We start from the raw sequence: 13,887 nt of genomic DNA on the forward strand, positions 1-13,887 counted from the left end.
ACTATAAGAGCACTATATGTCAGCTGCGTACATCGAGTCTCAAAGCCATTAGAGTTTAAGCTCCTTGAGGAGGGGATCGTGGACAGGGATCATGTCTACTTACTCTATTGGATGATCCCAAGAACTCAGTATAGTGCTCTGCACACAAGAGAGGGTAGGTTTCCCGAGGACCTAGGACTCAGTCTGCCTACAGAATCCAAGACCTGAAGTATGCAGGCACATTTAATCGATATTTCTGGGTGAAGAATTGTTTAATTAGTTGGTTACCCTTCTAGATCTGCCATGAATTCCACTTTGGGCCTTTCTCCCACATCCTTTCCAAGTGTTGTGATAAACTAGATAATTCTGAGAACCTTCTCCTCCTCACGATCCCAGGAAAGTCAATTCTTGAAGCTTGATGGGTCAAAACAAATGAACAAAGTCCTTCTTCTTCTGGCAGATGGCAAACACATGGAATTTGTAGATGCTGGACTGTAAGTTCCTTGTGGTCTGGGAGCATTTCTACCAACCCTGTTATCAGTCAGTCAGTCAATTGCATCTACTGAGTGCTTTCTATATGCAGAGCACTGTACTAAGTGCTTGAGAGAGTACAACAATAAACAGGCACATTCCCTGCCCACAGTGAGCTTACAGTCTAGAGGGGGAGACAGAGATTAATATAAATAAATAAATTACAGATATGTACATAAGTGCTGAGAAGAAGCATTTGAGACCAAAGAGCTACAAAGGAGGCAGGTCCAGGGGACTCCTTCAGTAGCAAAATTGGGTAAAATTGTATTTTACCTCACAATGTACCCCTTGTGCCAGACCAGGACTCTTCCACTAATTCTACTTGTATCTTCAGGTTCACCTCTGCTATCCTGGCACTTCTCATCCAACCCCTGTTCAGTCCTATTTCTAGATACCCATCTTTAGTCTTCTAAGCAGAAAATGCAAAGTAGTTTTGGGCATTACTCAGTGTTCTTGATGATTACCCAGCAAAAGTATGAAATTCAGCAATAGAAAATGAAAGGACCAAACCATCACCTCTCTCTAGTATGATTCTTTTTTTTTTTGCTTTAGGCCATATTTCAGCTAGTTTGGGGATTCCAACCCTAAGAACACACACAGTGCACACAGTGAGCTCTCAGTAAATATCATTGACTGATTGATTGCTCTGCCCACAATAAGCACTCAATAAATACCACTGATTGATTGATTAAATTCATTCGCATGGGAAGTTATGCAGGCCAAAAATATCAACAGGTTCTAAAGGAGAGTGGATCAATTCGTGAAGGAGAGGTCTTATAATGGCTCACTTAAAAGTTAGGGGAGAAGAAAAGTTCGGAAAATGAGGTGATTCATCCCTAAATATTCAGATGGGTATCAAGGAGGACATCTTCTAGACTGTGAGTCCACTGTTGGGTAGGGACCGTCTCTATATGTTGCCAACTTGTACTTCCCAAGCGCTTAGTACAGTGCTCTGCACACAGTAAGTGCTCAATAAATACGATTGAATGAATGAATGAATCCTTGTCTGTTGCATAATCCTGGGCAAGTCACTTAGCTTCTCTGGGCCTCATTTTCCTCACCTGTAAAATGGGGATGAAATATCTGTTCTCCCCATTAGACTCTAAGCTCCATGTGGGACAGGACCTGACTGACTTGTATCTATCCCAGTTCTTTGAACAGTGCTTGCATGTAGTTAGTACTTACTAAATGCCAAAAAAAAAAAGGACTACCATCACACAATTTCCCCAAGCATCGTTCGCCACTGTCAGAGAAAGAATCCTGGTTGGATGGGCCACTGTGTGACCCAGCAGGAACTGCTTTGCTTATTATCTTATACTGGAAGTGGAAGCATGGTAGAAAATAAATGACTTCATTTCTGTTCTTCACCAAAAAGATCAATCAATCATTCTATCAGTCAATAGTATTTATTGAGTACTTACTGTGTGCAGAACACTGAACTCAGCATTGGGAAGGTGCAATGTAATGGAGTTGGTAGACACAATCCCTGACAACAGAGAGACTAAAGGGAGAGACAGATATTAAAATACATAATCTGGTGGCTTTGCAGCAGCAGATCAAAAAGTCAAGAAGGAGCTTAGCCCAGGATCGGGAGTGACTAACCACAGCGCTTGTGAGTACCAGATCCCGAGACACACGTGTATTTCATGTGTTACATGAGGCCCGTGGAGCTTAGTACAGTGATCTGCACACAGCAAGCACTCAATAAATCCGATCGATCGTTTGATAATGTAGCAGTTTGTACAAAGCAGTTGACAGAAGCTTGCCTGAGCCTGCCCGAATCTAGCGATTTTTCTCCAGAACCTGACCCTATCTCCCTCCTGAGCCATTGTGTTCCCACCCAGAGCCCTGTGACTATGGGTGATGCTTCCAACCTGCAAAACTCTGCCAGGAGCTGATATGTACGTACTCTTGTACATATTGAGCCCACTGTTGGGTAGGGACTGTCTCTATATGTTGCCAATTTGTACTTATCAAGCGCTTAGTACAGTGCTCTGCACATAGTCAGTGCTCAATAAATACGATTGATGATATTTACTATTCTATTTATTTTATTTTGTTAGTATGTTTTGTTTTGTTGTCTGTCTCCCCCTTCTAGACTGTGAGCCCATTGTTGGGTAGGAACCGTCTCTATATGTTGCCGATTTGTACTTCCCTAGCGCTTAGTACAGTGCTGTGCACACAGTAAGCGCTCAATAAATGCAATTGAATGTATGAATGAATGAATGAATGAAAGATGTCAAACTGAAAGGTGATCAGTGCCGAATTCACACAGGACAGGGAATAGAGTGGTTGGGAAACTGGACTGTCCAGTATAAAATAAGGTGAATGTCCAGGCTCTGAAGGAGGTCAGCTCTTTCTGTTGAAAAGCAGTGTGTCCTAATGGAAAGATAATGGGCCTTGAAGACAGGGGATCAGTGTTCTATAATCCCTGCTCTGCCACTTGCCTGCTGGGTTACCATGGGCAAATCACTTGACTTTTCTGCACCTCAGTTTCCTCATCTGTAAAATGGGATTCAATAACTGTTTCCCTTTACCCTTAAACTGTGAGTCCCACGTGGGAGAAGGATGTGTCTGACTTGATGAGCTTGACTCTACATCAGGGTTTAGTACAGTGCTTGGCACAGAATACGTGCTTAACAACTGTTACAATTATTATTATTCGTTCATTCATTCATTCAATCGTATTTATTGAGTGCTTACTGTGTGCAGAGCACTGTACTAAGCACTTGTGAAGTACAAGTCGGGAACATATAGAGGCGGACCCTACCCAACAACGGGCTCACAGTCTAGAAGGGGGAGAAAGACAACAAAACATGACAAAACCATTTGCAGTACCTGTCCCCAAGTTCCATGGTGCTGAAGACCCTTAGAAATTCTCTCCCAACCTACCTGGAGGCCCCCAGCTTCAAGTGGAGTCATGAGAACTTCATGCTCTTGGTCTGCAGACTCCCCTTAAAGCCATTAAGGCCTCCTTCAAGAAAAGGTGAGTGGCAAAAATTCTTCAGTGGAAGGAAGTCAGATAAATAGGCAAATTCAGTGTCCACCAGGAACATAGAGGTGTCCATCCCATTGCCAATGATAGATAGACCAGGGTTCCCCGAGGAGCATACTTCTGGAAACTGACCAGTGCTACCTGGCTTCATATCTCACACAGGGAAGGTAGCCAGCTGTCCCTTTTTATACTGGACAGTCCAGTCTTTAGCTGCTCTGTCCCTTGCCTGATTCTGATATGGTGTCGGACCCTCTATATTAGGTTTTTATTTGCAGTGCCGAGCCTCCTTTCTGCGGGTTTTGCAGCTTGGACATCAAGACGGACTTCACACTGACCCAGGAGGGGAAAGCAATGGCTCAGCACCCCCACCCTCACCCAGAGAAACGCTCAAAGCTCCCAGAAGTCCGTGGACTTCCACAAAACAGGAGTCGTGGCACTATCACGTTTAGCCGCATAACGCATGTAAAGTCGAGTGTACCTCTTTGTCCAGTGTACGGGAGGGACCCTAGTCTCACGCCATCCTCTGTTGCCTTGCAGGCTTTCAAGGGGGCGGAAACCAGAGGCGGCAGAAATTGGATGGAAATGACCTTCCTGGTAAATATCCCACCCTCCCTCTGTTTCCCTTTCTTTAAATCTCTGGGAATTTGGTGCTTGAAAAAAGGCTGAAAGGATTAGACAAGGCTACTCTAGTTAGACAAGAAAAAACTCACCTGCCAAATATTGCCTGGCCTTTTCCCCACCAAAAAAATGTCATAGCAATGATGCTTCCAATGGATGCTTGAGAGCAGCTGGAGCCTGGAGAAGGAATCTTCCGGAATTAAGGATGCAGTTCCCACTTCTAATCACTGTTTCTTGCCTCCAAGCTCAGTCTTTTTAGTGGCTGGACCAGTATTCAGGGCCAGAGATAATTAGCAAGATTCTAAGAGTGGGCAGACCACAGACCTCTTGCTTTTGAGATTTTTTTGAAGTGGGAAGTTTCTAAAGTGGGTTAATGCAGCTAATTCCTAAAGGCAGGGGCATAGACTAAAAAAACTCTGAAAGACATTTCCAGCTCTGAATCCTTTGGCTGCTCTCTTCAGAAACAGCATGGCTCAGTGGAAAGACCATGGGCTTTGGAGTCAGAGGTCATGGGTTCAAATTCTGGTTCCACCAATTGTCAGCTGTGTGACTTTGGGCAAGTCACTTAACTTCTCTGGGCCTCAGTTACCTCATCTGTAAAATGGGGATTAAGACTGTGAGCCCCCCCCGGGACAACCTGATCACCTTGTAACCTCCCCAGTGCTTAGAACAGTGCTTTACATATAGTAAGTACTTAATAAATGCCATCATTATTATTATTATTAATCGTGGCTCCACCACATTTCTGCCATGTTACCTGGGGCAAATCACTGAATTTCTGAGTGACTCAGTTACCTCACTTGGAAAATAGAGATTAAATCCTCCTCCTTCCTACTTAGACTGCGAGCACCATGTAGGACAGGGACTATGTCCAATCTGATTAACCTGTATCTACCCCAGCACTTTGAGCAATGTTTGGCATGTAGTAAGTACTTAACAAGTATCATTGTTATTATTATTATTGTTATTATTATTATTATTTTGTCATTGGAGTATGCCAGGACTTGCCAAGCATCACAGTTCTACGTCATGATTTCCCTCTCCTCATTAACCTCCAGTGATTGACCATCCACCTCTGCATCAAATAGAAACTCCTCACGTTGGGTTTAAAGCACTTAATCACCTCACCCCCTCCTATCTTACCTTTCCCAATCTTGCCCCCTTTTACCTCACCTTGCTACTCTCCTATTACAGCCCAGCCCACACACTTCGCTCCTCTAATGGCCACCTTCTCACTGTACCTTGATCTCATCCATTTCGCTACAGACCTCTCACCCATGCCCTGCCTCTCTCCTGGAATGTCCTCCCTCCTCATATCTGAGAGACAAGTACTCTCCCCTACTTCAAAGCCTTATTAAAGACACATCTCCCCCAGGAGGCCTTCCCTAAGCCCCCATTTCCTCTTCTCCCTCTTCTACATCCCCTCTTCTACATCACCCTGACTTTCTCCCTTTATTCGTCCATCCTCCCAGCCCCACAATACTTATGTACATATCTGTCATTTATTTATTTATTTTAATGGCTGTCTCCCCTCTAGACTGAAAGCTCGCTGTGGGCAGGGAATGTGTCTGTTTATTGTTATATTTTACACTCCCAAGCGCTTAGTCCAGTGCTCTGTACATGGTAAGTACTCAATAAATTTGATTGACTGACTGCCTCTTTCTGCTGCTTCATTGCACTGAGATAGGCCAGATCCTCCTAGGTCATCCTTTGGGGGGGAAAGGGGGAGCACTCACCACCAGCATGGTGTTGTGGATAGACCATGAGCCTGAGAGTCAGAAGGTCATGGGTTCTAATCCCAGCTCTGCCACCTGTCTGCTGAGTGACCTTGGGCAAATTGCTTCACTTCTCTGTGCCTCAGTTACCTCATCTGTAAAATGGGGATCGAGACTGTGAGCCCCACGTGGGACACAGACTGTGTGCAACCTAATTTGCTTGTATCCACCCCAGCACTTAGTACAGTACCTGGCACATAGTAAACACTTAAATACCGTAATTATTATTAGTAGTAAATACAGTGATCATTTGTCCAGTTTTAAACCAGATTGCCTCATTTTCATCTGCCCCGTTCCCTGTTCTGTCGAACTATACCCCAGGGTCCCTTTATATAAGGAGTGTTATTTCATGGTGTAGTGGATAGAGCATAGGATTGGGATTCAGAAGGACATGGGCTCTAATCCCTAGTTTGGGAATTGGGGAAGACAAGTGTTGGAGATAGGATTAGATCCTAGTTCCTTCCAACTTCCAGACTCATGCTCTTTCCACTAAGCTCAGTAGAACCAGCTCTCCCACAGCTCTTCCTCCTTTACTCTTTTACTCTATTGGTAAATCAGTCTTGGCTGTCCATCCACCCCACTAGAATATAACCTTCCAGTGGGCAGTGACTGTGTAGCTTGCTTCTATTGTCCTCTCCCAAGTGCTTCATTCAGTGTTTCACATTCATTCAGTCATATTTATTGAGCGCTTACTGTGTACCATTACACAGTAATGGAACAGTAATGGAACTAAGTACCATTGATGAGACTGATGACCTTCGGCTACATCACATAACTTCGCTGGGCCTCAGTATCAGCATTCTACAGAATGGGCAAAATGATTCCCCCACCACCACCACTTTCCTCCCTAATTCCTATTTTGCAGATGAGGAAACTGAGTCACAGAGAAGTTATGTGACTTGCCCATGGTCACACAGCAGGCAAGTGTTGGAGCTGGGATTAGAACCTAGGTAATCTGACCCCTGGCTTTCTACAACAAGCTCAAATAATAATAATAATAATAATAATAATAATAATGGTATTTGTTAGCACTTACTATGTGCAAAGCGCTGTTCTAAGCGCTGGGGAGGTTACAAGGTGATCAGGTTGTCCCACAGGGGGCTCACAGTTTTAATCCCCATTTTACAGATGAGGGAACTGAGGCACAGAGAAGTGAAGTAACTTGCCCAAAGTCACACAGCTGACAGTTGGTGGAGCCGGGATTTGAACCCATGACCTCTGACTCCAAAGCCCATGCTCTTTCCACTGAGCCATGCTGCTTCTCCAAAGCTGACTGCCGCCCACCCACAAATCTGCCCTGGCTCTTCCACACTTGCCAATCAATCAGTCAATGGTATTTACCGAGCATTTACTGTGCGCACAGAACTGGGCTAAAAGCTTGGGAAAGTGCAGTGTGACAGAGTAGACAGACATACTCCCAGCCCACAAAGAATTTACAGACTAGAAGAACCTCGGTCACAGCCAAGAGGGCTAAGGACAGCAGGGCGAGACTAAAGACAGAACTTCTTCTGGAGAGACTGTCTCCTATTTTTACCCATATTCTTCCTCCTCTGACTTCAGGATTCTTTGCGACTTTGCCCCATTTTCTTCAGGACCTGGGTTTAAGGCTAATTTTCATGACCAGTATAATAATAATAATAATAATAATAATGACATTTATTAAGCGCTTACTATGTGCAGAGCACTGTTCTAAGTGCTGGGGAGGTTACAAGGTGATCAGGTTGTCCCACGGTGGCCTCACAGTCTTCATCCCCATTTTACAGATGAGGTTACTGAGGCACACAGAATATAGGTGACTTGCCCAAAGTTACACAGCTGACAATTGGCAGAGCGGGATTTGAACCCATGACCTCTGACTCCAAAGCCTGTGCTCTTTCCCACTGAGCCACGCTGTTTCTCAATATTATCCATCATTCATTCAATCGCATTTATTGAGTGCTTACTGTGTGCCGAGCACTGAACTAAGCGCTTGGGAAGTATAAGCCGGTGACATATAGAGACGGTTCCTACCCAACAACGGGCTCACAGTCTAGAAGGGGGAGACAGACAACGAAAGAAAACATGTAGACAGGTGTCAAAATTGTCAGAAGAAATCTATCATTTTATGGCATCAAAACCTCTTTACCAAGTATCACCCATCCCAGAATTCCATCTCCGGCAGTGGCCATGCGGAGAAGCACTGTGGTTTAGTGGAAAGAGTACGGGCTTGGGAGTCGGAGGTCGTGGGTTCTAATCCTGCCTCTGCCACTTGTCTGCTGTGTGACCTTGGGCAGGTCACTTCACTTCTCTGTGCCTCAGTTACCTCATCTGTAAAATGGGGACTAAAAATGTGAGCCCCACGTGGGACAACCTGATTACCCTCTATCTACCCCAGTGCTTAGAACAATAATTGGCACATAGTAAGCACTTAACAAATACCATTATTATTATTATTATTATTATTTGGAGGAACGATGTGAGGCACACATCCTCTAGACTGTAAATTCCTTGTGACCAGGGATTGTGACTACTAACGCAGTACAGTGCTCTGCACACAGTAAGCACTCAATAAATACAATTGATTGTATTGTACTCCCCCAACCAATTAGTACAGTGCTCTGCACACAGTAAGCACTTAATAAATACCACTGGTTGATCTGTTGGTGACTAGCCTCCTTAACACCCATCCTAAAGTCTAATATCCCTAACTTTTCCCTTCGGTAACCTGTTATGGACTTTTCCTCCATGGATAAACTGCAGTGCCTGCTGAAAGTTTCAGCTAATTCAGATTCCCGGGTTTCCACATCCCAACCGCTTGTGAGAAAAAGTTTCTCTTTTTCTGTTTGGAACAGTTCCCTAATGTGGTCTGTACCCAGGCTTATGATAGTCAGAGCTCAGAGCAGCAAGCCCGGGCTTGCTAGGGCTATGGGAGTAGGGGAAGACCAGGGAAAAATGGTGCCAGTTCAGCTAACACTCTTAACACCCCCAGACCATGCCCCTCCCGGCCAGGTCAGTGTTAATTTTACTTGTATTTATTTTATTTATTTTACTTGTACATATTTATTCTATTTTTTCTTTTGTTAATATGTTCTGTTTTGTTGTCTGTCTCCCCCTTCTAGACTGTGAGCCTGCTTTTGGGTAGGGACTGTCTCTATATGTTGCCAACTTGTACTTCCCAAGCACTTAGTACAGTGCTCTGCACACAGTAAGTGCTCAATAAATACAATTGAATGAATGAATGAATGAATGTTAATAAGGCTGCCTTCTCTCTAGGCTTCTCCCCAACCACTCCCACCTCAAGTCCCATTCATTCATTCAGTCATATTTATTGAGGGCTTACTACGTGCAAAGCACTGTACTAAGCACTTGGGAGAGTACAATATAACAATAAAAAGACACATTCCCTGCCCACATCAAGCTTACCAAATGGAGGGGTTGCGGGGGGGAAGACAGACCTTAATAATAATAATGACATTTATTAAGCGCTTAATATGTGCAAAGAACTGTTCTAAGCACCGGAGAGGTTACCAGGTGATTAGGTTGTCCCACGGGAGGCTCGTAGTCTTAATCCCCATTTTACAGATGAGGAAACTGAGGCTCAGAGAAGTGAAGTGACTTGCCCAAAGTCACACAGCTCACAATTGGCAGAGCTGGGATTTGAACCCATGACTTCTGACTCCAAAGCCCGGGCTTTTTCCACTGAGCCACGCTGCTTTTCTAAGTGCTGTGGGGCTGAGAGGGGGTGGCAAATAAAGGGAGCAAGTCAGGGCAATGCAGAAGGGAGTGGAGAAGAGGAAAGGGAGTCTTAGGGGAGGGTGTTTGGAGGAGGAGATGGGCCTTCAGTAAGACCTTGAAGGGAGGAGAGTAATTGTCAGATTTGAGGAGGGAAGGCATTCCAGGCCAGAGGGAGGATGTGGGTGAGTGGTTGGTGACAAGATAGACAAAACTGAGATACAGAGAGAAGGTTAGTACCAGAAAAGTGAAGTATACAGGCTGGGTTGTACTAAGAGAGTAATGAGGTTAAGTAGCAGGAGGCGAGGCGATTGAGTGCTTTAGAGCCACTGGTGAGGAGCTTCTATTTAGAGAAGCAGCGTGGCTCAGTGGAAAGAGCATGGGCTTTGGAGTCAGAGGTCATGGGTTCAAATCCCAGTTCGCCAATTGTCAGCTTTGTGACTTTGGGCAAGTCACTTCACTTCTCTGTGCCTCAGTTACCTCCTCTGTAAAATGGGGATGAAGACTGTGAGCCCCCCAGGGGACAACCTGATCACCTTGTAACCTCCCCAGCGCTTAGAACAGTGCTTTGCGCTTAATAAATGCTATCATTATTATTATTATGTGGAGGTGGATGGGCAACCACTGGATATTCTTGAGGAGTGAGGAACCATGGCATGAATGTTTCACTAGAAGGCTCATGGTACCAGATGGGGAGGACCAAGGGGCTGCCTACCTGAGAATTGACGGGGGAAAGCTCTTAGAGCCAGGATTTGTCTTCATAGCCTTCTCTCAGGGGATGGTAGAATCAGAAGAACCTTCGGTGATTCCCCTGACTGCCTCCCTCTGGGGCAAGATGTGACTCAGATCAGGCAAATGGTTAAGAAAGCGACTCTATTCTTTATTTTTTTTATTATATTTGCTAAGTGCTTCCTATGTGTCATTTTCCTAAGTGTTGGGGTAAGTACAAGTAAACTAGATCAGACACAGTCCCTGTTCCCCTTGAGGCTCACAGTCTTAGTAGGAGGGAGAAGAGGTATCCCCATTTTACAGTTGAGGAAACTGAGCACACAGAAGTGAAATGATTTACCCAAGGTCACACAGCAAGGAAATGGCAGAGTCTAGATTAGAATCCAGGTCCTTCTGACTCTCGGGCCCATGCTCTCTCTACTTGGCTGCACTGTTTCCTGCTTACTGCTTATAATTCCCTTCTTACCCCCTAGGGAGAGTGCTTAGAAAAAGGTGGTAAAATTGGTGGTGGCAGGGAGAGGATATATTTGCAAGTCTCTTATTCATTATTATTATTAATAATAATAATAATGGTATTTAGTAAGCACTTACTATGTGCCAAGCACTGTTCTAAGCACTGAAGTAGATACAAGGTAATTAGATTGTCCCTTGTGGGGCTCAAAGTCTTAATCCCCATTTTACAGATGTGGTAACTGAGGCTCAGAGAAGTGAAATGACTTGCCCAAAGTCACACAGCTGATAAGTGGCGGAGCCAGGATTAGAACCCATGACCTCTGACTCCCAAGCCTGTGCTCTTTCCACTAAGCCACACTGCTTCACAGTCAAGCACCCCCAAATTCCCAAGACAACCAGCAGCAGCTTTTAGCCAATGTTCTACTCCCAGCACAGCTGGTCACGCATGGAGATGAGTCTCCTCTTCTGGCAACCTGCTGTCCTCCCTTTGGATTCGCTGTCCTCCCGAGTGTCCCTGCTAAGTCTGCCTAGCAGCACTGTACAGCCCTCTGTTCCGCATGGAAACCCAGCGTACAGTCGTGTCTATAAATACAAAGCAGCTGCCCCCGGCCAGCCAATCCTCCTCCTCAAGGATTCCCTTCCCTGGGATCCTGTTTCCTCCCGCTGAGGCCCTGCCAGCAGTCCCACCCGGGGGTCTGAGGGGGCTGGGAATTGGGAATCCCAACGAGCACACAGTGTTTTATGGGCTTGGCGGAGAACACAAGGGCTCGAGTTTTATTGGGGGTGGGGAGGAGATGAGGAGGGGGGCAGAAGATTGGGAGGTGAGTCGGTTCCATGCCCATAGGAAGTAGTAACTCTGATTCCCTGCTGGGGTCTTGGCATCTTCTCAGCCGAGGGGAGGAAAACGAGCCAGGGGACTAGATGATGCAAAATCTTCAAGCCTAAAGTCCAACCCTTAGGAAAATTGGGAGGGTGGGGGCTATGAGGAGGCGGGGAGGCTAATAATTATTATTATTATAGTACCTGTTAAGCACTTACTATGTACCACGCACTGGGGTAGAAACAAGTTAATAAAGTTGGACACAGTCCCTGTTCCACATGGAGCTCACACCCTTAATCCCCATTTTAAAGATGAGGGAACTGAGGCTCAGAGAAGTGAAATGACTTGCCCAAGGTCACACAGCAGACAAGCGGCAGGGTGGGGATTAGAACCCAGGTCCTTCTGACTCCCGGGCCTGGGCTCTATCCACTAAGCCACGCTAGAACCAGCTCTTCCACTGGCCTGCTGTGGTTCTTCCTCCTTTATTCTATTGGTAAATCAGTCTTCCTCTCTCAGGGTCGACCCGGAGAGTTTCCAGTAGTCTACCAGTCTTGGCTACGGGAGGGAGAGTCAAGCAGAGGCCTACCCATTCCATTCCTAGCTTGGCCAGTGGCTAGCGAGTGGAAGGCAATCCGCTACAAGTCATCATCATCAATCGTATTTATTGAGCGCTTACTATGTGCAGAGCACTGTACTAAGCGCTTGGGAAGTGCAAATTGGCAACATATAGAGACAATCCCTACCCAACAGTGGGCTCACAGTCTAAAAGAAGTCTTTTAGTCAAAACTCACCCATGCTGGGCAGCAGCAGCATGGGAGAATGTTGAAGGTGGAGACCCAAGTTTACTGCACGGAAGGAGGCAATGGTAAACGACTTCTGTATTTTTAACTAAGAAAACTCTGTGGATCCACTACCAGAACGATTGCAGATGGAGAGCGGGGCATACTGGGAGAGATGTGTCCGTGGTGTCGCTGTGATTCGGAAACAGTCTTGTCTGTCTGTCCACCGGACTAGAATGTAAGCTCCGGGAGAACAGTGACCTTCTAGCTTCCATCTATTATCCTTTCCCAAGTGCTTTGTTCAGTGCTTCACATCAGTACCATTGATGAGAGTGATGCCCTTGAATAAATCGTATAACTTCTCTGGGCCTCGGTATCCCCATATGTAAAGTGGGAGAAATAATTATTATAATGATGGCATTCATTAAGTGCTTCATACATGTCAAGCACAGCTCTAAGCGCTGGGGCAGATCCAAGCTCATCAGGTTGGACACGGTCCCTGCCACAGTCACAGTCTTAATCCCCATTTTACAGACGAGGTAATTGAGGCCCAGAGAAGTGAAGTGGCTTGCCCAAACTCACACAGGAGACAGTTTTCAGAGTGGGAATCAGAACCCAGGTCCTTCTGCCTCCCAAGCCCGAGCTCTATCCACTAGATAGACTGCTGATGTCTCTCCCTACCTCATACTGATGGTTTGAGGAAAACATAGGTAATGGATTGGAAAGCACTTGGGAGAGAAGAAATATTCACCATAGGCAGCTTCCAGAGCAGAGAGCTGCCTTTGTGAGCCAGAAGAAGGGCTCAGAGGTCTCTCCTAAATTGGTACTTACTATAAAGGCTGTTGATCTTCTAGACTGTGAGCCCACTGTTGGATAGGGACTGTCTCTATATATATGCTGCCAACTTGTACTTCCCAAGCGCTTAGTACAGTGCTCTGCACACAGTAAGCGCTCAATAAATATGATTGATTGATTGATTGATTGATTGATCTTTCTAGACTGTGGCTCGGAGCCTGGAAGAAATCAAGCTCCAAGCAGGTGAGAAAGAATTTGAAGAGAAATTGAAATTACAGTCAATCAATAAATGGAACTATTGAGCACTTACTCTGTGCAGAGCACTATACTAAGTGCATGGGAAAGTACAGTACAACACACAGCAGCCTGGCCTAGCAGAAAGAGCACGGGCCTAAGAGTCAGAAGGACCTGCATTGTAATTCCAGCTCTGCTGCTTGTCTGCTCTGTGACCCTGGGCAAGTCACTTCATTTCTCTCTGCCTCGGTTCCCTCATCTACAAAATGAGATTTTGGCCTAGTGGATAGAGCATGGGCCTGGGAGACAAAAGGAATTGTGTTCTAATTCCGGCTCTGCCGCTTGTCTGCTATGTGACCTTGGAAAAGTCGCTTAACCTCTCTCTGCCACAGTTACCCCATCTGTAAAATGGGGATTAAAACCGTGTGTCCCATGTGGTACAGTGAGCTCATTGTAGGCAAGAATGTG

General features: G+C 45.6%; 1 protein-coding gene and 1 non-coding gene across 5 annotated transcripts in view; both read left to right on the forward strand.

Moving 5' to 3' along the window:
• The window catches only part of KY (kyphoscoliosis peptidase), a 103,863-nt gene that overhangs the window by 18,946 nt on the left and 71,030 nt on the right, over positions 1-13,887 (forward strand). For 3 of the 4 annotated variants that reach the window (XM_038749755.1, XM_038749768.1, XM_038749759.1), the window contains exon 3: positions 4,052-4,099. In XM_038749755.1, the coding sequence (XP_038605683.1) occupies positions 4,052-4,099 (48 nt within the window). Of the gene's footprint in view, positions 1-4,042; positions 4,100-13,887 lie in introns of all 4 variants that reach the window. The other variant, XM_038749745.1, reaches the window with a different exon arrangement.
• LOC119935548 lies at positions 12,118-12,254 on the forward strand. Its single transcript, XR_005453373.1, has one exon. It is a non-coding gene; the product is annotated as a small nucleolar RNA SNORA7 (small nucleolar RNA).

Source organism: Tachyglossus aculeatus, chromosome 1, assembly GCF_015852505.1.
Source record: "Tachyglossus aculeatus isolate mTacAcu1 chromosome 1, mTacAcu1.pri, whole genome shotgun sequence".
Classification (NCBI taxonomy): domain Eukaryota; kingdom Metazoa; phylum Chordata; class Mammalia; order Monotremata; family Tachyglossidae; genus Tachyglossus; species Tachyglossus aculeatus.